The sequence below is a fragment of the Vulpes lagopus genome, chromosome 2, assembly GCF_018345385.1.
Source record: "Vulpes lagopus strain Blue_001 chromosome 2, ASM1834538v1, whole genome shotgun sequence".
Classification (NCBI taxonomy): Eukaryota; Metazoa; Chordata; class Mammalia; order Carnivora; family Canidae; genus Vulpes; species Vulpes lagopus.
This window is the reverse complement of record NC_054825.1, coordinates 174635870-174659468: the sequence shown is the minus strand read 5'-3', so window position 1 is coordinate 174659468 and position 23599 is coordinate 174635870. Positions and strand designations below refer to the sequence as shown.

The 23599-nt window shown below is 36.4% G+C and overlaps 1 protein-coding gene across 5 annotated transcripts in view; it reads left to right on the top strand.

The window, feature by feature from the left end:
• The window catches only part of LSM14A (LSM14A mRNA processing body assembly factor), a 55134-nt gene extending 31797 nt beyond the window's left edge, over positions 1–23337 (top strand). For 2 of the 5 annotated variants that reach the window (XM_041742935.1, XM_041742933.1), the window contains exons 4-11: positions 6032–6154; positions 10910–11086; positions 11369–11434; positions 14514–14696; positions 14798–14969; positions 15958–16189; positions 20435–20493; positions 21416–23337. In XM_041742935.1, the coding sequence (XP_041598869.1) occupies positions 6032–6154; positions 10910–11086; positions 11369–11434; positions 14514–14696; positions 14798–14969; positions 15958–16189; positions 20435–20458 (977 nt within the window). In that variant the 3' untranslated portion in view covers positions 20459–20493; positions 21416–23337. The remainder of the gene's footprint in view (positions 1–6031; positions 6155–10909; positions 11087–11368; positions 11435–14513; positions 14697–14797; positions 14970–15957; positions 16190–20434; positions 20494–21415) is intronic. The other 3 variants (XM_041742936.1, XM_041742934.1, XM_041742937.1) reach the window with 3 other exon arrangements.
• Positions 23338–23599: the final 262 nt, after the last annotated feature.

Here is a 23599-nt window from a genome sequence, read left to right as displayed (position 1 = left end):
TTTTCATGGTAAAGAATAACTTTTTAAATCTCAAATCCTAATCCTTAATCTTTCTTAGTTCAATTGAAATAACCATTTATCAGTTTACCTTGTTTCTCTGAATCACAAATCCAATTTCAGGTATATCTTGAAACCCATTAGTATGTTAACAAGTTTTGTTAAAATTAATTCCTTTTTATAAATATACTTTTTATGTAGTTGTGACTTTTCAAGTAATGTAAATGTTTCACTTATTCATAAAATCAAAAAGGGTGGGAAAAAATAAATCCTCAAATTGGATATATACACACAACTGGTGCTAAATATATATCAAATTGATAGTACAACCACACAGAAAAAAAGAATTTAAGTAACTTGTACACTCTTGGTAGGGATATATTGTAAGAACAAATAGAACTGTAAAAAAAAAAAAAACATTGGCTAAGTGGTTGTAATTGGTAGTGGTATTGGTGGTGTTAATTTTGAAACTGTTTTGTATGTGTTATAGGATAGGGCAAATGACTAATAGTATATTGATGTTATTGGGAAATGCTGTTCTTTCCATGGAGAAAGGAGATAGAAATATAGAGGTAGGGAAGAACCCTGTGGTGTTGAATGTGAATTGGAAGCATGAATGTGAACTTGTTTTTTAAGTTTAAGTAAAAACTGGTTACTTCCTGACTCTTCATAGAAAGGACCTAGAAGCAGTGATACCTGTAGCAAAGAATATGTGTAGACCCAGTTCTTGGTTTCTAAGTACCATTTCCCACTAGAGGGAACATGGGCCCCTTGAAAAGGGGGGAAACAATGCTCTTTTTTTTTTTTTTTTTTAAAGTAATCTCTACACCCAATGTGAGGCTCAAACTCATGACCCCAAGATTAAGAGTTACATACACTTTCAACTGAGCCAGCCAGGTGCCCCTACAATGCTCTTTTTTTTTTAAATCCGAAAAGTGCCAGCTAATAAATAGAAGGTTGGGTAGATATAGAAAATCACCATTTTTGTAATATTTAGTGTATGAATTAGCAAGGATTATCAGTGGATGCTAAAAATTATTGGGTGAATGGTATTGGGCAGAATGTTAGAATGGCCTTAAAGAATCCCACAGTTAATTAATTACAGAGGGGACAACATTGTGCCTTTATAATGGAGACGTTGCCTAGTCACCATTTTAATCAAGTCATAAAGTTTGGCATTGCCATAGTTAACTAGTATCTCCTAATGTGATGATATAGGAAGGAGGTTAAGTCCATTTTTACCCTGTTAGCTGTAACTATTAGTATCCTATTCTGAGGATTTAAATGAGGGACATTGTAAATTATCCTTTTGAGACTCCTTTCACTAAATTGAATAGTTGGCTAACATTGAGATTATTACTGTACTTACTTCATACATTACTTGAAGTTTGCATGACTTAATAGGTTTTAAGAATTAGAATAGGGTCTAGGACATAGTGTTACATAGTAAATACTGTTTCTGCCATCCTTCAGAGCCTGCTCTTCTAACCAGAGTATCTATTTCTTATACATGTTTTTATCTAATTGTAATATTATTGGGAGTTGCTAGTTAACTGTTCTTTGGGCAGAGGGTTTTGTTTGTATTTTCCATGTCAGTTGAGTAGCTTTTGTAGTAGAAGATTATTTTTCATTTGTTGATTTCCATATTGGTAAGATAATTTGTGGAGTGACTAGAGAGCTATATATAATATTTAGAAGTTGTTAAATGAGGAGGAGGAGGAAAATTGGAGCATTGACTTAAGGTAGTGGGTGTTTTTTAGAAAAGGAGAAACCCAGATATGGTTTGTGTTGGCACAGATTAAGCCAGACTTTAATCGATCCCTAGTGCAATTAATCCTTGAACAAATGGGTTTGAACTGTGCAGATTCATTTATGTGTGGGTTTTTTCCAATAAAGACATTAGTAAATATATTTTTGCTACCTTATGATTTTTTTTTTTTAAGATATTTATTTGAGCAAAAAGAGTACATGCATGAGCAGGTGGAGAGGCGGAGGGGAAGAGAGAATCTTGAGCAGAAACTGGCCTCAGTCTCACGACCCTGAGATCATAACCTGGGCTAAAACCAATAGTTGGATACTTAACTAACTCAACCACCCAGGTGTCCCCATATGATTTCCTTAGTAACATTTTCTTTTCTCTAGCTTACTTTATTGTAAGAATATAGTACAATATTCTGACTTAAAAAGGAAGTTTAAATCAGGGAAACACTATTTTAGGGAAAAATTTTCTCCATTTTAGTGTTTATATATTATAGTCTTTTTATAGGGGTTTTTTTTTGCAGCTTATATCATGAAGGATTACTATCTATAGGGCTTCCAGAAATAAGAACCTACAGCCCAGCAGAAAGAGAGGCAGGTGTTAGGAACTAATAATTAACTTTGCCTTTTTCAGAAAGAAAGGAATACAAATGTCCCCTAAACATGGAAAAATGATTAAATTTCTTTAATAATAAGATACATAAATTAAATTTGTACTGAGACACTGTTTCTCAGTATCAGTTTGGAAAAAGCCCAAAAGTTTGAGTCTATGTATAATATTTTTCAAGATAGTGAGGAATCAGATACTTTTACACATTGAAAGGAGTGATACACCAGACAAAACACTTGTTTTGTTTTGTTTTGTTTTAAGCTGATGCTAAAATGATTCTTAAGTGCAAATATTTGGTCTTTATTGACTTTAATTTATGAATCCTTAGGAAAAATTAATGATCCCACAGGATCATTAGGAAGGGATAAACAGCAAAAGGAAACAGCAAAACAGCCATACCATGCTAAGTCTCATAATACACTTTGTGGATAAGACAGAGGACTAATGACTGAATAGACAGACAAATGGGTACATTTTAACGGGTTAAATAGTCAAACCATATTAGACAATGATTCTCTTAGGTCTCCAGTGTTTCATACAGATTAATTTTTAACCTCTGAGTTTGATGAACATTTAGAAGACATGCTTATGAACTTTATACTTAGCATAGAGCATAAAACTTATAAACATTTAATACATTGGGGCTGACAGACTGAGGAGTGTTAAAGATCCACTTTGGTAAAGTGTAAGGGAATTAAACATTCCAGGTAAAAGGCATATCATCAAACTGAACTAAAAAAAATTACAAGACCCAACTATATATTTTTTTATAAGAAATACACTGAAAGACAGAAGGGAAAAGAATAAGAAACAGCATGTTGTACCATACAAACACTAATGAAACTATATTAGACAAATTAACATCAGACAAAGAAACTTAAAGCTTTATCAGGGGTACTACCAGAGATAAAGAAGGATTGTTTCTCCTGCAGGAGACATTTGGTAACATGTGGAGACATTTTTGGTTATCACAACTGAAGGATACTACTAGTATGTAGAGGGTAGAGGCCAGGGATACTACCTAACATCATAAAATACAGAGGTCAACTCCTCACAAAATGATAATAGTGCTAAAGTTGACAAAACTGCTCTCTATAAGGAAAACCACAAAATATTGCTGAGAGAAATTAAAGTTCTAAATAAATGGAGAGTTGATCCAGGCTCATTGGTTGTAAGATTCAGTATTATTACTTTTAAGGTAATATTTTTCCCAAATTGATTTACAGAGTGAACATAATCCCAATCAGAATCCCAGTAGACATTTTAAAATAGAAATTGACGGGCACTTGGGTAGCTCAGTCAGTTGGGCATCTGACTTTTGATTTTGGCTCGGGTCATGATCTCAAGGTCATGAGGTTATGCCTCATGCTGGACTCATAGCTGGAAATGGAGCCTGCTTGGGATTCTCTCCCTCTGCCTCCCCACCCCTGCTCTTCCTCTCCCTTATTTTGTCTCTCAGAAAGAAAGAAGGGGTTTAGGGAGGGAGGGAGGAAGGAAAGAAAGAAAGAGAAAGAAAAAGAAAGAAAGAAAGAGAGAGAGAGAAAGAAAAGAGAAAAGAAAAGATCAACATGCTGATTCTACTATTTATTTGGAAATATAAAACCTAGAATAGCCAAAATAGTCTTGAAGAAGAAGAAAGTTGAGGCACCTGGGTGGCTTTGAGAGTTTAAGCGTCCAATTCTTAGATCTCAGCTCAGGCCTTCATTTCAGGGTCATTAGTTCAAGCCCTGTGTTGGGTTCCATGCTCGGCATGGAACCTACTGAAGAGAAGAAGAAAGTTTGAGGTTTATTTGTGGTTTCAAGATTTACTGTAAAGTTAGAGAAATCAGAACAGTGAATTATTGATATAAGGATAGACAAATAGACCGGAAGTAAAGACTAGAGCATACGGAAATAGATTTAAATACTGATTTAAAACAGAGATGGCCAGTGCAGTTCAATGGAGAGGGGAAAATATCCTTAACCAATAATGTTCCAATATCTACTTAGAAAAAATTAACCTTGGCCCCTACCTTACACCATATGTAAAAAACAATTTGAGGGGCGCCTAGGTGGTGCAGTCAGTTAATCATCCCACTCTTGGCTCAAGTTGTGATCTCAGGGTTGTGAGATTGAGCCTCACATCAGGCTCCGTGCTCAGTGTGGAATCTGCTTAAAATTCTCCCTCTCCTTTTGCCCCCCCCCCCCGTTCTTTTTTTCTCTCAAATAAGTAAATCCTAAAAAAAAAATAATTTGAGATAAATCAGGCGAATTAGAGTAAGGAACTCAGAAAAGAGATGGAGGAAATAAAAATAGAGTTTGCTAATCAGAGAGCAAGCAGTGGGAGGTTAGAGGAGGTGGAGCAACAAAGCAGCATGGAGATAAGACTGTATATCATCAGAGTGGCTTATGTCTTGGTCATTGCCCAGAAAAACTAGTGATAATGGGATGGATTGAGAGCATTAGTCCCCACATTTCTGGCAATGTGGGAGGTATGTTGGGCCTCTCCTGAGCTGGCGAGGTCTCTAGCCTAACTAGATTACACCTTCAAGGGAGTCCCATTGATTCTCATTGTCTGAGATTCTATGCTAGGTTCTGATGCCCTGTTTTAAAAGGGATATGAAGAACTAAGATTTATTAAGTTGGAGGGGGTGGTGTTAAAGACTGTGGGAAGGTGAGTAATGGTTGAAGGAACTGGAGTTGCTTAGCTTGGAAATGAGAAGGTGGTGAGAGGCATGATCATGGTCTTCAAATATTTAAGTGCAGATGAGTAAACTGCTATGGAGTAGACCAGTGAAAATAAGAAAAGTGGTGAGAGAAGAGGTAAGCAAATAAGGGTAGGGCCTTATAAATTGAGGTAAGTAGTCTGAACTTTTATGTTGAGGGCAGTGGAAAGCCATCACAGGATCCTAAGCACTGTAATGTGGTTATCACATATCCGTATTTCACCAAGAGATTGTTCTGACTACCATCTTCAGGTTGGATTTAGAGGTAGGGGAAGAAGAGAAACTGAAATAGTTCCTTCTGGAGAAAACCTACATAGATTAAATAGAAGAGAACATAGCATATGAAAAGTGAATGAATGATCTGTAAGTACTGTAGAAATTTAGAGGAGATTGACATAACCTCATGTAGCGAAGAATTTGGGCCCTTTGTAGGAATTTGTTATTCATATTACCAGAACTTTTTGTGGTTGCTTTAGGCAGAATGCAGCCCCATGGTACCATCCTGGAGGGAAGCATTGAAATGAGCTGGAGTCCATTGGCTTGCCTTGGAAATGCTGGACAAGCTCTTCATAGACATGTCTGCCAATTTGGCTGTTTGTGCAGATACTCAGTATTAAAATAATTACAATACTGGTGTAGACTACCATTTCTGCTACTTCTCTATCCGACATGGGTCTTTGCTGTCTTAGCTCCATAAGGACAGTATTGCTATATAAAAATTTACATCCAAGAATGCTGGAATATATATTGGTTTGCTTTTTTCATAAAGTTTAAAAGATTTGTCAAATTATTTTTTATGCGCTTTCATTAATTTCCAGGATTATTCATTTGCATGCATGTTGCAGGGGAGGGATGGCAGCAGTTTTTATCATCATTAAAATGGTATATTACTTTATGTAATTGAAAAGTTTAAATTAAAAAAATACATGTTTTTTTGTCATTAAAAAAAAATCTCTTAAAGCTGGAAGCTCTTTGACATCCTTTGGAACAGAAACATCAAACAGTGGTACCCTATCCCAAAGTAGTGCAGTTGGTTCTGCCTTTACACAGGATACAAGATCACTAAAAACACAGTTATCTCAAGGTAAGCTTTTTTTCCTTTGTATGTTTCCATTCATAACATCTTTAGTGGTCTTTGTCTTTCTCTGAATGTAAGACCTTTTATAGCTTGCAAATCACATGTATACTTTCTATTTGGTCCTTTTAAGATTTTTCTCTTAATTGCTGTTGCAATGAGAATATTATTGAATGACATGCATTATTTAAGACTCTTTACAATTCTGAGATCATAAAACTGGGAACCAGTGAACATTCTCTAAATTTGGCACTTTTTTGCAATGCAATTATATGACTTGTATATAATACTTACATATATCTAATTAGTACCAGCATCACCACTCAAGATGAACTATTCTTGATAACTTGAATGGCAGCTTAAAAAAACCAAACTGTTTTATGCTGTTGGGTCTTTCCTAGCATGCTCACAGAATCTAGAGCAGTGGTTCTTAGTGTGGGCTACCCACAACCAAATCATCATCTGGGGTGCTTCTTAAAAATGGAGATCCTGGGGCACCTGTGTGGCTCAGTTGGTTAAGCTTCTGCCTTCAGCTCAGGTCATGATCCCAGAGTCCTGGGATTGAGCCCCACATCTGGCAGCTGCTCAGTGGGAAATCTGGTCTCTCTCTCCCCCTGTTCATTGTCACACACTCTCTCTCAAATAAATAAATAAAATCTTTTTAAAAACCCGACCAAACTGAAAAAAAAAAAGTAGATCCTGACAACTGCTATATCAGAATTCTTGGAGTTTGGCAATGTGCTTTATAATTAGCCTCTTGAAGGATCCTGTTTACTTTTTAAGATTTATTTATTCATGAGATATAGAGAGAGACAGGCAGAGACCTAGGCAGAGGGAGAAGCAGGGCTCCCTGCGGGGAGCCTGATGTGGGACTCAATCCCAGGACCCCAGGATCATGACCTGAGCCAAAGGCAGATGCTCAACTGCTGAGCCACCCAGGTGTCCCTGTTTAATTTTTTTTTTTTTTTTAACTATTTTTCTACCAGCCAGTTTTGTAGTCTTTGGTGATCCCAAGATTCTGCATCTGTTTTTACCTGCACCTGAAGTGGTTGTTATTGGCTCATTGCCTTATATGGATGTTCACTTTTAAATAAAACAATATAAAATCATTTCAGAAGGATGCTATAATTACAGGACAATATTGTTTAAAGCTCTTGAGGGTAAAATCAAGCTAATGCTAAACATAATCCTATGCGTTTCACTTTAGATATTTTACTGTCATTCATATTGATTTCATATAACTTAATTTTTTAACATTCTAAAAATTTGTTGTAGATGAATTAGAAATATAGTAAATAGGGCAGCCCCGGTGGTGCAGCGGTTTGGCGCCACCTGCAGCCTGGGGTGTGATCCTGGAGACCCAGGATCAAGTCCCACCTTGGGCTCCCTGCATGGAGCCTGCTTCTCCCTCTGCCTGTGTCTCTGCCTCTCTGTGTGTGTGTGTGTGTCTCTCATGAATAAATAAATAAAATCTTAAAAAAATAAAAACAGTAGTTGTCCTAAAACCTAACCCACTGATCATATAATGGAGATAAAAGATGTTCACAATAAAGAAATAGAAATTATATGTGAAATACGTAAGAAATTCAGCAGACCTCTGTAGAAAATACAAAATGTAGTAGAGGGACATAAAAGAAGTCACATGTAATCAGAGAAACAGATCTTATTCCTAGATACAGAGATGTACTATTGGGAAGACGTTGTGTCTCATATTAATTAAATTTACAATACTTTTGGGATCCCTGGGTGGCTCAGCTTTTTAGCGCCTGCCTTTGGCCCAGGGCATGATCCTGGAGTCCCGGAATCGAGTCCCACATCGGGCTCCTGGCCTGGAGCCTGTTTCTCCCTCCTCCTGTGTCCCTGTGCGCCTCTCTCTCTCTCATGAATAAATAAATAAATCTTTAAAAAAAATTTACAATACTTTTAATAAATCTAAATGGAATTGTAGGAGAACTTAATAAAAGATACACAGACCTAAAAAAAAACATGGACGTATAGACAGACCTTTTTTTTAAGATTTTTAAATTTAATTCCTGCACTGCTTTATTTTAAATGTATTTTATTATCAAGTAGGTAAGCCCTGTGTCATTACTTTTATTTTAAAAATTTGTCAAAAAAAAAAATGTGTCTAATTGCAGCACGTGGGTGGCTCCGATGGTTAAGTGTCTGCCTTTGGCTCAGCTCATGATCCCAGGGTCCTGGGATGGAGCCCTGCAACAGGCTCCCTGCTCAGTGTCGAGTCTGCTTCTTCCTCTCCTCCTGTTTGTGCTCCCTCTGTCTAGCTCTAATAAATAAAGTCAGAAATAGTTCCAAATATAAATAAGTGATTAATACATGATAAAGATATTTTTAAATTAGTAGAGGAAGGCTGGCTGCCCAGTAAGTGATGTTGGGAATGACAACTCCCTAATCATTTGGGAAAAGTAGATCTGGGCAGTCCTGGTGGTGCAGCGGTTTAGCGCTGCCTGCAGCCCAGGGCCTGATCCTGGAGACCTGGGATAGAGTCCTGTGTTGGGCTCCCTTGCATGGAGTCTGCTTCTCCCTCTACCTGTGTCTCTGCTTCTCTCTCTCTCTCTCTCTCTCTCTCTCAATCAATCAAACAATCAATAAAAATCTTTTTTTAAAAAAGTAGATCTGTGCTCGCTTCGGCAGCACATATACTGAAATTGGGAAAAGTAGATCTAGATTCTTTCCCTCATACTTAGGGCTAAAATATATTTTAAATAGATTTAAAATTTTTTCAAGTACAATCGCTTCTTGGCCTTTTGGCTAAGATCAAGTGTAAAATTTTTCGAGTACATATTATAAGAGAGAAGTATATTTATATAAAGCAGTGAACAAAAAAGCCTGGGACTCTACATTTAAGTTTTATAAATGAAAACTTCTGAACTTTACAGAATTAAAATACTAGAATTTTCTTTGAACTGGTAGGAATATGCAGATAAGTCAAGGGGCTGTGTTTTTATTATGCTGAAACCAGCTTCTGGGTTTATTCCTAACAGTATGTCCTGCGTTACCTGCATTTCCCTGTGTATAACGCAGCTACCAGTATGACTTAGAACACTTTAGTCATAGAGGTTTTGAAAGTGCACAGCAGACGAGTCCTTGCTTGCAGTGATCAGCCCATCACTTGTGGTTCTGCAACACTTGTGGGTCACAGGATCTTTTCTCAAAAGCCTAAATGAGACAAGTTTTAGAAATGTATAAGGTCATTTAGGGGCGCGTAGGTGGTTCAGTTGGTTAAACATCTACTTTCAGCTTAGCTCATGATCCCAGGGTCCTGGGATCAATCCCCACATCAGCTCCCTGCTCACTGGGGAGTCTGCTTCTCCTCTCCCTCTGCCTCTACCTCCCAGCTCGTGCAGGTGTGCGTTCCTGCTCGCTTGCGCTCTCTCGCTAACTCTTTCTCAGAAATAAAACCTTTTTTAAAAAAGTATATCATTTAAATATTATTTATATTACAGTAATCAATACTGTAAAATTGAATAATAGGCTTTTCAAAAAGCTTAGCACCTGTTTATAAGTAAATCCCTGTATAAGGTGATAAGTAATCACAAAATATTTTCTCATAGGCTAGAACTTCCACAAACCACCATGATTCCCATTATGATCAATGGAATATTGCATTGTTTCTGTTAATGGTAGAGTAAGCTTTGGCATTAATGGCTGGAAATAGTGATACACATTTGTAATTTACAAGCTTTCAAGAACCATAAACTTGGGAACCATAAACAGTCCCTAAAGCATCTGGTACATGGAAACCAATGCATTGTCCACACTCACCAATTCACCAGTGGTTGGAGCCTGTGCACATATGCACAGTTGGGTAGTAACATTTACAGCATACTTGGAGGTTTTTTTTTACATGAAATGAGCAGAATTTTCTTAAGCAGAACATATTATGGTGCAATATCATGGGATATGAAAGCACCTTCAGCAGAGATTTGCAGCAAACATTATAGAGACAAAACATGATGGGAGCATCTGATGTTACATTCTTCTGTTCATACTTTGACCACACTCTGACCTCATAAAAGGAAAAATGGGAGTTTGTAAGTACACAACTCATATTAAGCAAAGGCTTCCAAAAGATCTTCCAAATGGCCAGAAATGAATATAGTTACTGTGTAATAATCTGAAGGGTGTATTTGTTGCTGGCCTTTGAGTATTGTTGTATAATTGCCCAAGCCCCTAAGGTATTGAAGGACTTCACCTGTCTAACTTTCTAGTTCTTTACTTGCTTTATAATGTAATGGAGATAATACCTACAGATATAAAAGTACCACTTTAGACATTTCTTCGGAAAGTACTAAAAATTTCAGGTTACAGCCTCTGGAAATAATGGCCAAAGCATCAATATAATCTTGTGTTTGTCATTATTGGGGAAAGCCTGCATCCTACCTGCATACATCATGATCTTTGATAATATTCCTGAGAAGTATTGCCCAGGCAGCAGTTTTTGAAAAACTTACTAAAATCTTATTCCACCAGGTAGAAATACAAATAAAGTTCCATTGGTTAATTGGTTGGTTGTTGGGGATTTTGGTGTTGTTTTTTTTTTTTAAATGTTTCTTTACTAGCCTAGTGACCTAGCCCACTAAAGATAACCAGTTTTAAACTCTGATTTAATAAATAGATAAATTCAGATTTGTGCTAAAGATATAAATTAGTAGAAATAAAACTGTAGGCATTTTTTTGAGGGTCTAGATTATTTTGAAATCCCCAGAGGATAGGGTAGTTTCTTATCTTTTGGTTACGTTTTAGGTCGTTCAAGCCCTCAGTTAGACCCTTTGAGAAAAAGCCCAACCATGGAACAAGCAGTACAGACCGCCTCGGCCCACTTACCTGCTCCAGCACCTGTTGGGAGAAGGAGCCCTGTATCAACCAGGCCTTTACCATCTACCAGCCAAAAAGCAATAGAGAATCAAGAGCACAGGCGAGGTAGAACTTTAGCTGTTTATTATTCATTAATTGACTGATCAACATTTTCCATTCACCTTATTTTTCATTAAAAAGATGTATTGTATATGAATGATCCTAGAAGGTTTAACCTGAACTTGATAGAATGTTCAGTCTTTCACACTTGAGTCAAAGTGTGATGGTGGTGGGGGTATAGATTTTTTGTTTTTGTTTTGGGTTTCTTTGTTCTTCCCATTTTGAACTTCACAGAAGTTTTTGATTTTGTGTCCTGAGCTCATCTGTGACTTTGTATATCTTTCATAGCTGAAGTACACAAAGTTTCAAGACCAGAAAATGAGCAACTCAGAAATGATAGCAAGAGACAAATAGGTAAGTTATTTGAATCTGAAAGCCATATCCTGCACTTCCCAATTAGAAGGAACATTTGATGCATAATTACTATTAAAAAATTAAAGCCTATAGAGTGCCTGAGTGCCTCAGTGGGTTGAGCAACCGACCAACTCTTGATTTTGGCTCAGGTCATGATCTCATGTGTTGTGAGATGGAGCCCCATGACAGGCTTCATGCTCAGCAGGGAGTCTGCTTAAGATTCTCTCTCTCTCCCTCTCTCAAATAAATAAATCTTTTAAAAAAAAATAAGTGAAAGCCTGGTGTTAGTGACTATAAAGGAGTAACACTAGGGACTTTCATTGTGGTAACAGAACATTTCTTTATCTTGGTTATGATAGTCATTATATAGATGTATACATGTAGCAAAATGTTATATAACTATATATAAAGAGACACCAGAAAATGAGTATCTGCAAACCTGTTGAAATCAGAATTAGGTTTATAGTGTAATTATGGTGTGCCAATGTCAATTTCCTGGTTCTGGTGATGTTGTTAAGTAAGATATTACCGTTTGAGGGGAAGCTAGATTATGGGCATATAGGACCACTATATTCTATTTTTTCAAATTTTTTGTGTCTAAATGTCTTAAAGGGTGTTGTTTTTTTTAATCACCATTACATTGCTGGAATAAACTGTACTTGATGGTAGACAATTGTCTTTCAGTATATTGAATTTATCTGCCAGCAAGATTTATGCACTTAGAGTTACATTGTCATGTGGTTTCCTCTTTAGTACTGTCATTTGTATTTTTTTTTTGTTTTTATGTCAGTTTCAAGTTAGCATTATAAAATTGTTTTCATTGTTTTCTATACTTTTAGGAGGGGAATTATCAGTACCTTGAAGGTTTTCCCATTATAATGATTTAAGCCCTGAGTTTTTTGGTTTTTTTAAAATAGTTGTTCAAGAACTTTTAACTGCCTTTTATGATTATTGAGTTAATAAGATTGTACACTTTGTTTTGTAATAACATTTATCCCCTGATTCATTTATTTTATTAATACTTTCAAATAAATCAGGATAAATTATAATTTTAGATGTCCAAGTAAAAAATAAAGGTAAAGCATAATCACCTTATTTAGATAATAATTAGAAAGTGATCTTTAATTTCAGAAAAATGTATACTGAATTTTTCCTGCATGTTGCTTTATGTGTTTTTGTATGTGCTGTGTGCCATGGAATACAAAGGGTTTGGTTTGATTTACTATATTTCACTTTTTTTTGTTTTGGGAAAGAAAGAACTTCTCAAAATAAGATAATTGCCATACTACCATCATTTAAAAATCATATAAAATGGGGATCCCTGGGTGGCGCAGCGGTATAGGGCCTGCCTTTGGCCCAGGGCGCGATCTGGAGACCGGGGATCTAATCCCACGTCGGGCTCCCGGTGCATTGAGCCTCCTTCTCCCTCTGCCTATGTCTCTGCCTCTCTCTCTCTCTCTCTCTCTCTCTCTCTGTGTGTGACTATCATAAATAAATAAAAATTTAAAAAATTAAAAAAAATCATACAAAATAATAAATAAAAGTACCTTTAAGTGCCCTTCAAAATTCATCTCCTAAAGTTCATTAACAGAACAGAGACTATTCTTTCCGACCTTTTTTCTTAGGATTTTACAAACATAGACTGTACTTGAACTTTTTTTAAAAAACAGATTATGCTATATTTACTTCCTTAGCTTGTGGCCAACATGTTTTTAATAGTGAACTTGAATATTTTAAACATCCTGCTTATCTAGATTTAAGTGTCTGGATATGCTGCTGTGGTTTTTTGTAGTTTGTTTTCTCAAATGTGGGCATTTTGCCAAACTTCAGTGAACACTGAACACAACCTGTCTGTTGCTGTGTAGTCACTTTCTGATCTTTGTCACTATTTTCACATAATTATAATCATTGAATTCATATTCCTTTGTGCTCTGTTTCTGTTAACTCACATTAACTACTGTTCCATATTCCTCTTTTATTTTTTTCTTAACTCTTCCTCTTGTGTTGGGTATTTAGGTTCTCAAGCTTTCACTGTAATATATGCTATCTTGGTATTCCATTATCGTACTTCATAAATTCTGTTAGCATAGTGGAGAAAGGATAGATACAGGAAAACTTGAATAATATGAAGCCATTTAGAGGGTGACAAGAAAGGTGAAAGAGGAAGTGGTTGGAGTAGTTGAGACCTGGCAGTGGTTTTGTGTTATCTGTGATAATGTGTGCTTATTAGTAGTATTTGTTTATTTTCTTATTATAAATCTTAGTTCCTGTGAGCCTTTCAAAGAAGATTTCCTAAATTTTGACAACCCACTATGTGTTTGACACTTTGTAGGAATTAGAATTATAAGCAGAGCAGAGCCCCTCCCTCAAGTAGTATGACAATAATTTACTACAGAAGTCTCCGAAATTGTTTGGTTTTGGTTGTGCACTCTGAATAACATGTATGAGTGTGGACCCCATAAATATAAATTTCATGCGCACTCTTCTCAGTCCATTATGTATTAAGTATTAGTGAAATTTCATTTCTTTTTATTTTTAATAATTTTTAGAGATTTGTTTATTTTTAGAGAGAGAAAGAATGGGGGGGGGGGCAGAGGAAGAAGATCTTAAAGCAGACTCCCTGTAGAGCATGGAGCCTGATGTGGGGCTTGATCTCATAACCCACAAGATCATGACCTGAGCCAAAAACAAGAGTAGGACACTTAACCAATTGAGCCACCCAGGTACCCCAATTCATCTTTTTTTTTTTTTTTTTTTTTTTTTAAGATTTTATTTATTCGTTCATGAGAGACACAGAATGAGAGAGGCAGAGACACAGGCAGAGGAAGAAACAGGCTCCATGCAGGGAGCCCGATGTGGAACTTGATCCCGGGACTCTGGGATCACGTCCTGAGCCAAAGGCAGATGTTCACCCCGCTAAGCCACCCAGGTGTCCCCAATTCATCTTTTCTCTATAAACACTACAAAGATAGTAATGTGTATAGAGACTTTTAAGCATTTTTGTTGTTGACCGTTTTTTTTAAAGACCACAGTAATAGCTTCCGTCTTAAATCAGCTTATTCTCTCTTTATTGATATAGTTCCAGGTGCTCCTTCAGCTCCAAGGAGAGGGCGTGGGGGTCATCGAGGTGGCAGGGGACGATTTGGTATTCGACGAGATGGTCCAATGAAATTTGAGAAAGACTTTGACTTTGAAAGTGCAAACGCACAATTTAACAAGGAAGAAATAGACAGAGAGTTTCATAATAAACTGAAATTGAAAGGTGAGTTTTCACTTTTCTATTCAGAAAATGTTATTTGACTTGTGAATTGTGGATGTTTAATATAAATCTTGACTTTCTGGTATGTGCTTCTTTTTCATTAGAAGATAAACTTGAGAAGCAGGAGAAGCCTGTAAATGGTGAAGATAAAGGAGACTCAGGAGTTGATACCCAGAACAGTGAAGGAAATGCAGATGAAGAAGATCCTCTTGGCCCTAATTGCTATTATGACAAAACCAAATCCTTCTTTGATAATATTTCTTGTGATGATAATAGGTACAGTCTTTAAGCTGCTCTTATGAAGTAATTTCTTATAAATTCACAAAGTTTAATGAATACTTAAATATAATCTAATGACTAAATTTTTTAATATTTTATTTTGCTAAAAGAATAATCCATACTAAAATTTTCAATGATACTACTCTTTGTGAAGAAGAAATAACCATATACTTTTGTTTAAGGATGCATTCACATTTGAAATTAGCAATTAAAACAAAACATTCCTCTAACATGTGAGACCTTTTACTTTACTCCCCTACAGTGTAGTTGAAATGGAGCCATGGCCAAAAGTGCTAATGTTACTTTGAAGTTTGCTGATAGAGTAACACTTGGCTGTATGGCAGCAAAGGTGGGCCCAGAAAATTTTCAAGTTAAAGGATCCAGTTTAGCAGTTCAGAGTTTCTGCTACCCATTCCAGATTTTTCTTCTCCTAACGGTAGTTTGGTGCCACCTGGTGGCAGTTGTCTACTTCAGCATAAACTTGAATGGGTGATACTGATCTGAGTCCTGCAGTTGGCTGTAGGACAGCACCAGTAGCAATTTAAACACCTACATCTGACCAAAGGCCTATGGATTGAGCCAGGAGTACTAGAGACTCAGGGACTTACTCTCCTGCTCCCAGCTTCCTGAGACAAGAGTTCCCTCTCTTGGCTTTGTCCTCTCATATTGGGGCTGAGAGAAAAGTAGAGTCAATTGCCAATCCTATTATATTTGAATTCCTGTTATATTGAGGGTTGTTACGAATTTTGTTTCATCAGCTATATTTGAAAGAAATTAATACTGGTCGTATTTTCACATGAAGTTTAACAATTATTATGGGAGCGTATTGCCATGGACAGTTTGTGATGACTCTTAGATAAGGTACTTATTTTTATTTCATCTTTAGGAATTACTTTATCCTTAATTTGGGAATTAGTGCCACAAAGTTTTGCTGGAAAACATTCTTAAAATGTCATACACTAGAGATTATTTGTTCTTCTAACAGAGAACGGAGACCAACCTGGGCTGAAGAAAGAAGATTAAATGCTGAAACATTTGGAATCCCACTTCGTCCAAACCGTGGTCGTGGAGGGTACAGAGGCAGAGGAGGTCTTGGTTTCCGTGGTGGCCGAGGGCGTGGTGGTGGCAGAGGTGGTACTTTCACTACCCCTCGAGGATTTCGTGGTGGATTCAGAGGAGGTCGTGGGGGCAGGGAGTTTGCAGATTTTGAATACAGGGTAAGTATTTTATGCTTTGGGATGGGCATGTAGTTTTATGAAATTTTATTTATTTTGAATGAATATTTTTAGGATATTTGTATAACTTCCAGTTTGACTGTTTAGTGGGGGATTAGGTTGTTTATATCATTTTAAGGAACAGTAACTTCTTGGCTAGTGAGTCCAAAGTTTTTAACTTTTTTTTTTTTTTTTTTTTTTTCAACTGGAGGAAGTAAGGGATAGAAATGAGATTGGGATGGGAGGAGTCTTTATTATAGAGCCATGGTTTTAGATGTCACAGACTAGTAAAATTTCCCCCCAAAAAATGTATTAGAGATTGACTTGGGTTTTTTGTTTTGTTGTTTTGTTTTTTTTCTCTTTTGGAGGCATGGGGGATTACTGAAGAAATTTTACCAAAAAAGGCTATATCACATTACCTTTATTTCATATTGCAAAGTGTGCTTCAACACCAAAAGAGTCTAGAAAAGACATACTGCAGAATAGAAAGCCTCCAAAACAGCCAACATTGATACAGTATTTTGCATGTAGTAGGCATTGTTCTAAATGTTTTTCAAATATTACCTCACTTAAATTTCACATAAACTCTAAGATATCAGAGTTATCTTATCACTATCAAGTGATCAGATTATCACCACTTTACAGATGAAGGAATAGAGATACTAAATACCTTGTCCACAGTCAGCTCGTAAGTGAAGCTGTGAGGTCTTGAGCCTAGTAAGTTTGTTCCTGAATCATTGCTCTTAATTTAGTTTTGTGGGAAATTCAGCTGCATTATCTATGGTTTTCTTATTACCTTGGTCTTGAAAATATTGTGATATATTGGCATTTGAGAACTGCTGCTAGAAAACTGTGTAACTCTGTATAGTATGTTTATATGTATAATTTATTGAAGAGAGTCTGTAAATGAAGTCAGTGTCACTTTCACTCTCCTAGTTTATTGATTTTTAGGATCAGTAGAAGAAGGTTATATAATCACAGAAAGGATCAAAATCCCCTTATAAAGAGATCTACTAGGAATTGCAAAGGGCAGCTGGAAATAAAAAGACCTGCTGGCAGAAATTCACTGTCCATTATTTGAAACTGGCCATTGTTGAGATCTCTCTGGAAGGATTAATTTTAGTGGCTTTGGGATCTGGTCTGTTAATTTTGACAGCTCTGATTCTGTATCATCTAGCCAAGACTACTGAAAATTAGCGTCAAGTCATTAAGCTATCCAGCCATGGTGGCCTGGTGCAGCTGCAAAATTTGTAACTTGCAAAATTGTCATTTTAGCCGAGAGACTACGTCCTAGGAGTTACAGAATGCCATTTGCTTGTCACTATTTACTATACCTACTACTGCTCTTCCCAGTGGCCTTTTGCTTATAGAATTCAGTAGCCTTTTCACAAATATTTGTCCTTACTCCTCTGAAGTATTTGACACTGCTAACCACCCACCCACCTTGGAGTCTTTCTTCCTAGTTTTGTAAAAATATTATTTGGAGTGTTTTTGTTTTGTTTTGTTTTTATTTTTAAAAATAATACATGTTCCAGGGCACCTGGCTGGCTCAGTTGGTAGAGCATGATCTTGGGATTGTGACTTTGAGCCCTATATTGGGTGTAGGGATTACTTAAAAATAAACTCTTTTTTATCTTTAAAAATAATTATAACACATGTTCCTCAGCAGAGCTTGTTTAAATACATCATGAGCTGCTTCTCCAGGTCAGAAGTCTTGTACTGTTTCTTGTCCTTTTTACCATTTGGACTCCCCTTTTCTTTATTCACTCTGCTGCAGATATGTGGACCACCTTCTTGGTCTTGTTCAATGCCAAGCTTATTCTTATATCAGGACCTTTTCACCCATTCCTTCTGAATAGAACATTCAGTTTGCTCCTTAGAAGCGTTCATGCTCATATTTGCGCTCTCTTCTTCCCCTTCTTCCTTCTCCCCCCTTCTCTCTCCTTCCTTTTCTTTCCTCCTCCCCTGAGCTTGTTGATTCATAGCTTTTATTTTATTTTATTTTTTTTTTTTTATTTTATTTTATTTTTTTTTTGATTCATAGCTTTTAATCAGTTTTTCAGCTTGGACCTTGTGTGCTTTTCTCTGTCTTTATCTGCTTTATGTTCTTTGATCAATTTAAACTTGACCTTCCTCAAAATGACTTCACCATCTTCTTGCCTCCTGTGGCACCACCCCAGCATCTGCACTCGCTTAACAGTTTGGCAGTAGCCCTTTTCCACATTATCACATTTGTTCCCGTGCAATGTCCCTGCCCACTACCATAATAACCCACTGACTGGTCTGCAGACGTTCCTTCTCTTTACCTTACTTGAGGCATGTCAGCTACCTGTTGAAGAGCCTATGACAGACAACTCCTTGTTGAAGACCACATTGAGTCCACTGGGCTTGAGAAAAAGTACATTTAAATTAAACTTGAATCCTGATGAGAATTCTAGTGATTGTTGCTAGTATGACAACAGTTGAATCGTTAAACCTTTCAGGCCCTCAGTTTTTACATTTTTGGAAAGAGTTATACTTTTATCAAATACATATTTTAAAGATCACTAAAATCTCAAGTTGTAAAGCATCTGAGAGGTCTGAGCTCCTGGCCAAGCCGTGAGTCCTGAAGTATCCCTTAATGGCACTGGCAGCTTACTTTTCCTAAGAGCATCCATCCCACCCCAGGGATGGTCTAATTAGTAGGATTTCACAATGCGAGTGAAGAACTTTTCCCCTGTATCTTTACTCTTAGTTTAACTCTACCCTTATAAGTGCACAGAATATAAATACTCCTCTTCAGGATAATTTGCAGATAATTTGAAAAAACAGCTGCCATGTCATCTCTCAGATTGGACTGTTATTTTTCATTATCTGAACAGACATCAATAAACCTTTGAGTAACTGCTGTGTGCATGGTACATGCATTTATTAATTGAAACCTATTGAGTTCTTCATGTTCAGCATGCACTGTGCTGGATAGTAGTGGTAAGCAAAACAGATGCAGTCCCAGTCTTCTTGGTGTTTTAGTTCAGTGGGGAGGTAGACATATCTAAAAGTCAAGGGGTTCCCTTTTACACCCTACACCCTTCACAGTCTCGTCCAAAGTTTGCTCTGTCCTTGAGAATTTTTCTTCCTTCTGGCACTAATTTCTTCCTTTTCTGACTCCTAGGTATTGGCACACATTTTTAATACATTCAGTGTTCCTTATTTCATGTGTTTTGTTCTGCGTTTCCAGCTAGATATGAGTCTTGGCATTAGTGAACGTGTATTTTACTTTCATTTTCACCAGTGGACATGGAACCATAATGGGTTTAACGTGAGTGCCCACCATGTTAATTAGGAATACAGTAATTCAGCCTTCAGTAAGGTAGAAGGTCCATTGGTATGGCTAGTCCTTGATTGTGCATTCCAATGTTAAATGACCCTTATGTCTGCCACTAGAGCCCTTGCGATTTCTGCAGTCTACAGCATCTAAATCATAACACCTGGCACCTTTAAAAGCAGAAATAGTGAGGGATCACTATTACATGAAGGAAATTTACCTTCAAGGATTAAATTCCTTTCTAAAACTACATCTAATACTTCTCAGAAATGGAGGTCAATGGCATTTCCAGCAGCCTTCATATAATGAGTTGACTTTCTTGTTTGTGCTCTGTTGTCATGAATCATTAATTTTGAGGTGAGCATAGGCAAGTCTGGTTGTTTAATGGAAACACGGGCAGTAGGATTGTAGATTTTAAGAACTTCTTAAAAATACCAGCCAAACTATAAGCTCTCTCTCACTGTACCCCCAACAGATAGGTAGGAAACCAAGGACCCAGAGAGGTTAACTCTCTTGATCTGAGTACAAGCTAGTAAAGCCAAAAACTTAACTCTCATTGCCCAGTTTTCCTTAAGAATAATGTTAGAAACATAAACTTGTGCTGAGCTTAGTGCTGGGGTGTTTTGTGGAGATGGGGGACAAGGAGATCAGGTTGGGTGTAATAAAAGTATAGTCAGCACCTATTTTATATGCTGCTGTTAAGGCAGCTACCATGGGAAGTGAGACAAATTACCTTCCATTTGAGTCTGTTTCTTCAGATAGGGTCCAGAGATAAAGAGGTAACCAAAATGACTCAGCATGGTACTCTCTCTCCCTCCCTTTCCCCCTTTTATTTCCTCCTCTTTTTCCCTCTGCTTCTCTCTTTGCCTCTCCCCCTCCCTTCTCTCCCTTTTTTTTTTTTTTTTTTTTTTTTTTTTTTTTGCTTTCTTTTTTTTACCTTTCAGAAAACCACAGCTTTTGGACCCTAAAATAGGTCTGGATTGATCATACAACTTTCTGAAAGGTAAAAAAAAAATTTGGGGCATGTGAAAGTTGGCTTTGGTGGGGGACTATGGGGTGGGATTATCTTCAGTTTATTTCTTTCTACACCAGTTTACACCATGCCATTTGTATTCTAATTTAATCACATTGTACAAATGGTTTGGTGCCATATACCCAGATAAAGTTAAGTCTTTATTTAACATAGGAAATAATGTATTTCTAACAGGGTGAAAAATCAGGTATGCGATAACAACTAGTCCTGAGGAAAATAGCCCCTGGCTCTGTTGTAATGTACAGGACTTTAAATTAGAGTTAGTCTCATTGGAAAGCTAAAGGCTCCTTGAGATTTTTGTTTTCTCCCTGTCTGCTTTTTAAAAATTACCCAGTCAACTCTGATTTTCAGAACTTATTTTGAATTTAAAAGTTATCCTTTAAAAATGAGCCTCTAAATCATTGATTTCTCCCAGCATGAGACTTTGGAGAAAAATGTTATTTTACTGTCTGGGTATTTTATTGCTTAGTAAAGACATCAAAGACTTCAGGATCTTAATAATCTTTTTCCAAAGTATGTTGTCATTTGTATTTGATGAACTTGAGTACTAAGTTGAAGGTTTAATTAAGTTCTGTTATTGTGCTTAAAAATTATTAAGATGCAACCAAAGATAGTGAGGTGTGCCTGTATCTTATGGGGCTGGAACCAGACCACACCATACCACCACTGCTGTAACCTCTACTAACTGGAAAATGAAGTTAACAAATAATGAGCCACTTATGGGTGTGGAAGTCAAAATGTTTCTTGGAAATTAGTGAAATGCATTTATATGTGAAAGGGAAAGGAGGGTATATTTGAAAGTAATGGGAAACTTAATACTTAAGTAAATTAGAAGTACTTATTAATAAACCAGTAATTTGAAACATGAGCTAATTTTTTTTTTCCTTTTTAGAAAGACAACAAAGTTGCTGCATAGTCTACAAACAAGTCTTTGAAAATAGGTGAATTTCTAGCTCTTCATGGTCCTGAGAATTGGTTTCAGTCTTTGAGAAGAATGAAGAAGTGAATTTGCTGTATATTTGTCACCAGCACTGGGTTTTTGTTTGTTTGTTTGTTTTTCTGCTTAATTTCAAAGATTCAATGCAGTTACTTTTGGGGGGAAGGCTCATCTTTAAAAATGAGCATTAAATATATTTGGAATAGCAGAAGGTTAAGTAATTTCTTATGTATAGTTAAACTACAGCAGTACTTCAATGGGACTTATAAGTATTTTTTCATCACTGAAAGGATTTTTCTTATCACTAAATTGTATTTGGCAATTATTGTAAGTTGCCTGCAGATAGGGCCGTGATACTGTGTTTTGAGCCACAGAAGGTTGTGTGTATGTGTGTGTATGCGTGCGTGCGTGCGTGTCTCTTTCTTTCTTTCTTTCTTTCTTTTTGGAAATCCTGTAATATCCCTTTTGAGGTAGCTTATTTCGTCAATTAATTAGGGTGCTGGATGGTAGAGAATTTTGTCAGTCAACTATGTACACACAGTAAATACTGTTTCTTAGGCAAAGGTAACTTTTTTATATAGTTGTAAAATTCCATTATATTCCATTGCCAAAGAAACATTAAGAACTTTGTATAGCTGTATAAAAAGCAACTAATTTTTTAAAGAATAAACATTTTAAAGTCAGCAAACATACTGTGTCCTTGCAGAAGTTGATGTGCTGAGGAGGAGAGCTATGGGTGGTGGGTCTTTTTTCATAGCTTTCCAGGCTTGAGATTTTTGATTTTGATTTTTTTTTTTTTTAATGTTTGGAACATAAATGAAGATTTGATACATTCTTCCATTATCTGAAAATGATAAATTCCTCCTACTCACTGTAAGAACTTCATTTTATAACAAATGGCATATCACAGGATTTGTCCAAATAATAAATATTTTCAGTATATGAATGTAAATAATCATAGATAAGAATGTACTTAGCTGTATTTTCAAATAAGTACCCTCTCCCCTTTTTTAAGACAATAAAACTGGGCATCGATTAACCTGTTCTTCCTGATATGCCTAGAATTTCATCCTGATAACCCTGATTCATTCCATTATATTTCAAGAGGATTCAGAGTGCTAGAAATTATTTTGGCAGCCTATAAGATATCCTAACACTGGTCCTTGGGCCTGTGGCCCACAAATGACTCGATAATAGTTCATTGCTAATTATAAATCACTAGTAAATCTTTTTGATATTTTAAGCTATAGTGGGGGAAAAAATCTGGCCACTTTTGTTTTTATGAAGGCCATGGAATAAAGGGATCCAAAGATTTAAATATTTTTATCTATTTTGATTTTTGTTAACTTTCTCCTTAAAGTATTCAGTAGTGATAAAGATGTGGGAAACTGCACTGTAGGAGAATTGGAATATTTAAAGATGGTTGATATTTTTAATTTTAATTTTATATCTTTTGTATAGCTCTACAAGGAGATGTTTTGTAATTTGGTTTCGTTTAAGGTCCAGTACTTGGCAGCCATAGTTTAGATAATGTTGCTTAATACTGTTTGCTTGCATGTTAACAACAAAACCTTTTGGAGGACCCACAAATCATGATCTTGAACACATTTCCGAAGCATTCTGAACATCAAAGCAAGTGCTCTGATAATACTTATGTAGACTGTTTGAGACGTCCTGGGCCAGTTTCAAGAAAAGCTGTAAATACCAGTACTACATGCTCTGAAAGTATGAATTCACGTGTTTTCCAATCTCTCGGGGTCACTAACTAAGGCATTTGGTGTCCCAATAATAACTGGCAGCATGGCATACCTGCAGTGCACCTTACAATATTAAAGCAAGGTTTTTATTCTAAGACAGAATAAAACTGTTAAATAAAACATGTTCGTCAAAGTTCTTTCTCTTTAAATAGTAACATCATCTTACGATAGAAAGAAACATAATGAAAGACCTCTTTTAAGTATAAGAATGAAATTATGGTTATGTTTATATTCCCTAAAATAACTAAATTAATTTCTAACATTTTGCCTAAGATTTATTTATTATTGTAGGTGTTAAGGTAAAGCTGGAAGCCCCTTGTCCCCACTAGGGTGCAGAGTGTTCTTGAGTTGCAGTCCCCATCTTGAGGTGAGCCAGCTAGGG